Raw genomic sequence first — 7,500 nt, forward strand, 5'->3', positions numbered from 1 at the left:
TGCCGCTGCAGGACGTACGACATACCGTAATCGTAGGTAATAATAATTCACAGTCAGTCCCAGTGAAGCCCCATGTACGCGGCTGTATCTCTGCGGCATACCGGCGATAAATTGGAAATGATCTCTACCAGTTTGGAATTTAATGACTTTTGGCATAGATTTTACCACTTTGGTCATTTCATAGGCGGTATACCGGGGCCTGCAAAGTTGAACTCGATTAACCCGACTGCATACGCGGCGACAAAAGAGGCAGAACCACAAGTGTCAGAAGGGCTATTTCTCTGCATTGTTAAAAAAAGGACTCCAATCTCTTAGAAAGCGAAAAGTATTGTGAGTTTAACGTTTTTACACGTGGAACTCACAATATTTATTCAGCCGTGCTCGTTAGCCAGGTGTTACAACTCGTTAGCGACAGTGGAACGAAAGTTCCGAACGTTAAAAATATTGCGTTGTGAACCAAAGCTGTTTAAAATACTGGTTTTTAGAGTTTCCCGCTCTAATTAACATTCGGTAAACATGGTTTTCCTGCTGGAAGTATAGTAATAATTGCACAGTTGTCGACTCACAGCTTATCAGCTGTCCTATTTCCAGTTTAATTCACGGGATGAGGGATCAAGATGTCTTAAGCTAGAAAACGACTTGTTTAGCTATTTGCTCTGCTGTAAGACTAATTCAGGCTCATCGACCTCAACTGAATACTCTCTGTGCATGTAAAAGAAGGACTGTACGTTGTACAACTTTGAATTGACAGCCGCCACGCGACACACCTCCTGTTCTAGGTCATTATCATTACATTAGGGTTATACAGTTGAACCTCTCCACAACGGCCACCTTGGGGACAGAAGAAAGTGGCCGTTGTGGAGAGGTGGCCGTTATGGGGAGGTAGGGGTGTAATATGACACTTTTTTTTTTTCGGGAAGTACAACATGTTTATTGTGTCAAGTTCATGCTTACTGTAGCCTATAATGGCAATGCAATCTTAAATAATATATACAGATAAAATACACAATAAAACATAAATAATGTTTCGAATCAAAATGTTAACAAGACGAAACGAGCAAGGTTCGCAACATTCGCTGTATTATCGACAGACAATTTATGCTTACTGCAGCATATGAATGGAACACAATCAAAATACGTATATCATTAAAATGGATACAGAATCGTAATGTTCCGAAGACAAATGTCGATTACTGCATCAACTTATAAAAAAGGTTTTGTTTTTACAAAAAAGAGCTGTACAGTGGCCGTTGTTGAGAGGTTATTTTGGCAGTTGGGGACGCACTTTAGTGGCCGTTGCCGTTGTAGAGAGGTGGCCGTTGTAGAGAGGTTTAAACAAGAGGTAATGTATGGACTGTCCGCCGGGACAAAAAAAAGTAGCCGTTGTGGAGAGGTGGCCGTTAGTGGAGGTTCGACTGTATATGTTATAGAACTAGTGTGAGGTCCGTATTGGGAAAATATTGAACGAGTGTTTTTTTTGTTGTTTGTTTCGTAAATACAACTTTTATTTTGTAAAACACTTACAAAAAAAAAACACGACTAAGCTTGCATGATGACGCTCAAGATTATCCAATATTTCCTTCCATCTACAGTACTTACACATAATACTTACAATATTTATTTTATTTTTTTTATTTATAAACTTCGCCAGAGGAGAATAAAAAACATGAAATAACCTCTGACAGGAGAGAACTCACAGAACGATAAGTTCCAATAACGAGACTCCTCGCATAAATGAAATTACAGCATAATAATCAAGTATTGACAACTAATTAACAACATATTTAACAACACATTCAATACAATATTAACATTTCGATATAAGACTATGTTAGAAACCGTTAAGTTAGATTAATTACAAAAATTCACAGTGCTTTACGCTACATCCTACAGGGTACATGTTACTTTTTCACAACAGTTCTACCAACCATTACACTACTAATAGAGACAAAACTAAAAGAAGCATCACTAACAGATACCCTATAACTACTTTTGAGAAGGAGGTTACACCAAAAATGTCACATCAAGGAAAAAGAATATAAAGGGTGTTTGTTACTCTTTTACGGTATGTGATTTTAATTATATCGTTGTAACGGGAAAATCTTTACGCCTGGGTTATTAGGTTTCCATCGTTATACCGGGAACATCGTTGAACCGAATATTGTTAAATCGGGATTCTGCTCTATACAACTGATTTATTGTAACTTTTGCCGGGACACAGAATGTTGATCGTTAGATCGACGATCGCAAAATCTGGGTTCCACTGTATAAAGAAGTAAGGGAGAAAAACTAGGTGCTCCGATATTTGCATACGTTATTCGTAGGGTTGTTAGCCCTTTTGCATAACTTGGCCACATACAAGACACACAGCGAAATAAAGACAAGTTTAAACAAATAATTACATTGTAAAATAGCAAAAAACATAAAAAGTATACTTAAGTGGGTCCGGCTTAAAGGCTCCAGTAGAGACACTTGATATTCTGTTCACGGTTGCGGTCTGTATCTTCTACCATTTATGTACAGTTTGTCGTAAACCAGTTTTGTATCATGACCCTCCTTCTTTGCTTCTTTCATTGCCTTGATTAAACCCTTCCGTATTTCAACGATCTCTCTCCAAAAATCCTGTGAAATGCCATAATTTGAGCCTGCTAGTGTACGGGCATTCGGTAGTATGCGCTCTTTATCTTTATTAAAGCGAAAGCTAAACTTTGCGATGATTTGACGTGGTTGTAAAAAATAACAAATGCACGTGTCAAAAATCTGAGGCACGGTTTTTGTGGTCAACGTGTGAAGAAACGAATGCTATGTTAATCGTTTTGTCCCGTCAAATTTTAGCGAGCGTGGAACTTCATTTATGAAGACATGCAGTTTTGTAAAAAGATCCGCGTTTTCGAAACACATTGTTTTGAAAGTCTTTAAAAATATTCAGTCAGAATCCTTTTAATTAAAATTATTTTAAAAAAGCTTTCAAAAAAATGTACGGTTTATAGGGGTTTTTGTTAAAACAACGAGCGCTAGAGCGGATCGCGCGCGTGTGGTGAAATGGGATTTATCATATAGCTGAACTGGTCCGCGATGAAAAGGAGCATTTTAATTGGCTCCCTGAGCGGTCCGAATTTTCCTATACGGACCGCTAAGATGGACCGCTAGCGTCAAGTGTTTCGTGGTTACTGTTTCAGTTTTGACAACGCAAAGTAAAAACTGTTTCCAATTAACTTAATATAGTAGGAACTGTCGGCTTAAATCGTGATGCATGTCGGAGTTTTACTCCAAGAGCACTGACGAAGGAACGAAAACAAGCTCTGAAAACAACAAACTCGACGAAAAACCAAAGAAGATTCCGTTGACAAGGCCTCAGAGTACCGCGACTTCATTGAGCAACAGCAGGCCAGAAGCACTACAGAGAAAACCAAATCTGACCTTAAAATATGGGGAAAATTTTGCCACCAACGGAACGAGTTCAGGAATATTGAGGCAATACCCTGGGTGGAACTTTAATCTGCTGCTCTGCGCTTTTTTTAAAGATGTAAGAAAGAAAAATGGCGACGAATACGAACCTGGAACTCTGACTTGCCTGTAACGAAGCATCCAGCGTTATCTTAATACCCACGGGTCACAAGCCAATCTCATTCAAGGTGACGAATTCAAGCTATCCCGTGAAGTCCTCAGTGCAAAAAGAAAACAGCTTGTCGTGGAGAGAGGGAAAGGCAATCGTCCACAAGTGAGCCGAGAAGTCACCGCTGTTGAAGAAGACAAGCTCTTTGCCGAAGGAGAATTTGGCGAGCACAACCCGGTTGCTCTACAGCGCACAGTTTGGTGGCTCCTGGCTTTACATTTTGGCTTTAGAGCAAGAGATGAAAGTAGAAGGCTTCAGTGGGGCGACGTCAGCCTTGAAACTGACCCGGACACAGGCAATGAAATGCTGGTCTGGAAAGCTGAGAGAGGCTCGAAGACGCGCCAGGGGCAGGACAAAGCAAGCGGTCACCGAGCATTTTATCCTATTGCTCAAGCTACTGATAACGAGCGATGCCCAGTCAAGTACTTTAAGCTGTTCAGAAGTCACAGGCCCATCAAGATGAATCAACAAGAGGCACCATTCTACTTGGCCGTAAAACATCAAAGAAAGGCTACTGATGCAGTACAAGAAAAGTCCGCTTGGCAAGAATGAAATCGGGAAGTTACTCACCAAAGCTGTTCAAAATGCTGGTTTGCCAGGACGCATTACCAATCACTTGGTTCGAAAGACCTGCATTTCACGATTGCTGGATTCAGATGTTCCTGAAAGTTACGTGGCCCAACTGAGTGGACATCGAAATCTGAAAAGCTTGGATTCCTACAAATCGGCTTCCATTCAGCATCAACGAAGAATGTCGTTAGCCCTCAGTCGCTCATCAGCAACTACAAGCGAGCTCCAAGCAGTTGGCAATACACAGGCAACAACTACAGTGGAAAGTACCAGTATGACGACCACAAAAGAAGCCGGATCGGCTATTTTTCAAGGAGCAAATTTCCAAAACTGCTCGTTTAACATCCACATTACGAATCATGATCAGCCACCGCTTCGCAAGCGCCGAGTCATTTTAAGTGACGATGAAGACGATTGAAATGCAATTTTGACGACAAAAGCTTCAATTTCATCTATTTTCATTCATTCCATAGTAAGTCTTTCTCAAAAGTTGACACTTTTAAACATTCAACACGTTTAAGAAATTCATTTTCTTCGGAATCTCAAATGGGCTAAATTTTCATTTTTCGAACTTTTTCACTTCGATTGACGAGACATGTCAAACTTTCGTGTCAAGCCTTGACCAATAAAAAGTCGCCTTTTCGTGCGCGAGCCAATCAGAATTATTCCACGTGGTTTTTGTTTGTGAGTACGCGTCAGCATTGAGAAGGCTTTCTTGCACTTTTTCTCGCACAACTTGATCATAAACAAGTTTCACGCGGACTAGAAAGCAACAAGCGGGAAAGCCTATATAATAAAAACCTTATTGAACTAGCTTGTTCGGTCCGTATTGGGAAAATATTGGTCTCGTCCTTTTTTTGCAAGTTTATGGACTTCGCCTTCGGCTCGGTCCATAAACTTGCAAAAAAAGGAACTCGACCAATATTTTCCCAATACGGACCTCACGCTAGTTCAATAACATAATAACATATATATACTGCTACCTTAAGTTGCCTCTTGCAAAAGATCTTTTAATTGACTATGAGTCTTAAATAGAGCCGAAATATTGTAAGTTTCAACTATCTTGTAATAAACCAAAACTTGGGTTCTACAATGATATCAATTCTCGGCCTTGCTTTGTTCGTTTTGTATCCATTTTACTTCATTCCATTGCATCGATTAATTTTGCATGGATTTAATTTTTATTTGTTTTGCAGTTTCGTCTGGTTGCCGATAACTTTGCGTCGCCCGCGGCTGATCGTAAGGACTGAAGGAGTAGATCACATATCACACAAATGTCACAACAACAACTTCCAATTTTGCCCCCAAAAAGAATTTCACTCTCAATTGTGTTCCTCGTTTTCCTTGCGTTCATGTCTTATGGACTTATCGCGAATTATTATTTTAAAAAACCATGTAGCTCTTCCACTTCGCTATTTCAATGCATAGCTACCAAACTGGTTACAGTTAATCCCGCGGATCCTACCAAACTGGTCACAGTTGATCCCGCGGATCCTACCAAACCGGTCACAGTTGATCCCGCGGATCCTCGATTAGACAACTTTAGACGAAGTTGGCTTCGTCAGCGGCGGGCACGCGTCGATTGGCAAAGTTTGGTGGAATACTGCAAAGATGACATGGCTTGGCATCCAGTCAAGTGGAACAAGATACACAGAAGCAACGCCAGCACCAGTGAAATCGTGTTTTGGGACATCAGACCAGCGGGAGAGTTTAGCAGGATTTTCATCCAATCAAAAACGTCAGACAATAAAACAAAGACGATTGGTGGAGATACGTGGAGGGTTTCCATACGTGGACCATCTAAAGTTGGAGCCACCATGTTCGATCACCATAACGGAACTTACGAAGCTCTATTTCTCCTCACGGAGCCTGGAAGCTATGAGTTGATGGTCTACCTTGATTATAGCCTTTGCGATGGTTTCAGAAACCCTCCAAAGGATTGGTTTATTAGAGGCAATTCCGAGGGGAGAAATCAGAATCTCTCAATGTTAGGTCGACCCATTGACCACCTTCTGTTCCAGTCCTTCAACAACTGGATTAACATAACAATACCCGAGGCACAATTAAAGGCGTCTTTAGTAGGTGTGTATACGGATTTACATTTTTTCCTATTGAAAAACTTCTTTCAGGAAAGCGCGCGAAGCGCACATCATTTATAAATCCAAAACCCTTGAGCCTCTGGGCATTAAGGGTGGATTACACCTAAATTTGAATGAAATTTGGAGAGGTTTTAACAAGAGAAAGAACAAAGAAAATGACTTTTGGAACACCAACAGACAGTTGATACCCACGCAAAAGCATCCCAGGTTGCTAGTGGACTAACTTGGTATCTGTCTATTAATTACTAACTAGAAATTCTAATTTTAAACGTCACTTAATCTTCAATATTTCTTACTTCTCTTAATTTTACCAAACCTTCTAGAAAAACTACTCCTCCCAAATATACCCAAAATATCACCCAAAAATTCACAAAATACCCCACAACACAGATTTCGGGATGATGATAAGTATGATAGAGTTTTTGGATTGCTTGAAACGTGAACGAGATATTCCATTAAAGCCATGTCAAGCGGCGGAAAAATGGCGTTTAGGTGTAATCCCCCATTAACAAACGTGACGGACTACAATCTGTTACTATATGCAGTACACAATTTTTGTTTTTCTTTTTGCTTATCTAGGCACATCATACCACGTCATGTCATATGTACCTCCGCTTACTACTTTTACTCAAGCGTTTTCATGTTGTTTGATCTGAATCCTTGTAGTAGCCTTTTTGAATTTCATTTCTATTCTTATCGTTTTCGACTGATCACAATCCTACGTTGAACAAGATTGATCGCTCACGGTTTGTGAAGTAGTATTTAAGAAATAAAAACCCGGCTTATTATACATTCATTATCTTTTCTATTATCTACACTTTCTTAGGGATACACTCCTTTTTTTATAAGAACCTTTTTTGTGAGAACGTTGAGGCTGAGATCCTCTTCCCCACAATGATTTCGTGGAAGACTATTGGGATCCATGCATGTTTGTGGTTTTAATGTTTTAGATTTTATTTACAACTACGATTTTTTTCTGCTTCTGTTTTGCCAGACAAGCTTGAAGGGCTGGACTCCTGTCCTCGCAGCTGCAAGTATCTTATGTATCCGTTTGGTCGATGGACGAGTGAAACTGGGTGGAAACCAGACGTCAAAGGTTCGCAGTACACTGTAAATCAATATATTTTTACTGTTTATTCCACTTTTTACGTTTTTGGGGCTGAAAACTACGCTGATACTAAAACTAAATATTCTCTTACACGAAATACTCCAAGA

The 7,500-nt window shown here is 40.0% G+C and overlaps 1 protein-coding gene across 3 annotated transcripts in view; it reads left to right on the forward strand.

Moving 5' to 3' along the window:
* Nucleotides 1-7,500, forward strand: part of LOC146478260 (uncharacterized) — a 23,604-nt gene that overhangs the window by 271 nt on the left and 15,833 nt on the right. For 2 of the 3 annotated variants that reach the window (XM_085111816.1, XM_085111817.1), the window contains exons 2-3: nt 5,383-6,268; nt 7,280-7,381. In XM_085111816.1, the coding sequence (XP_084967942.1) occupies nt 5,461-6,268; nt 7,280-7,381 (910 nt within the window). In that variant the 5' untranslated portion in view covers nt 5,383-5,460. Of the gene's footprint in view, nt 1-5,229; nt 6,269-7,279; nt 7,382-7,500 lie in introns of those variants that run through there. The other variant, XM_085111815.1, reaches the window with a different exon arrangement.

The sequence above is a fragment of the Pavona decussata genome, unplaced genomic scaffold (assembly GCF_977016875.1).
Source record: "Pavona decussata unplaced genomic scaffold, jaPavDecu1.1 SCAFFOLD_64, whole genome shotgun sequence".
NCBI classification, from domain to species: Eukaryota; Metazoa; Cnidaria; class Anthozoa; order Scleractinia; family Agariciidae; genus Pavona; species Pavona decussata.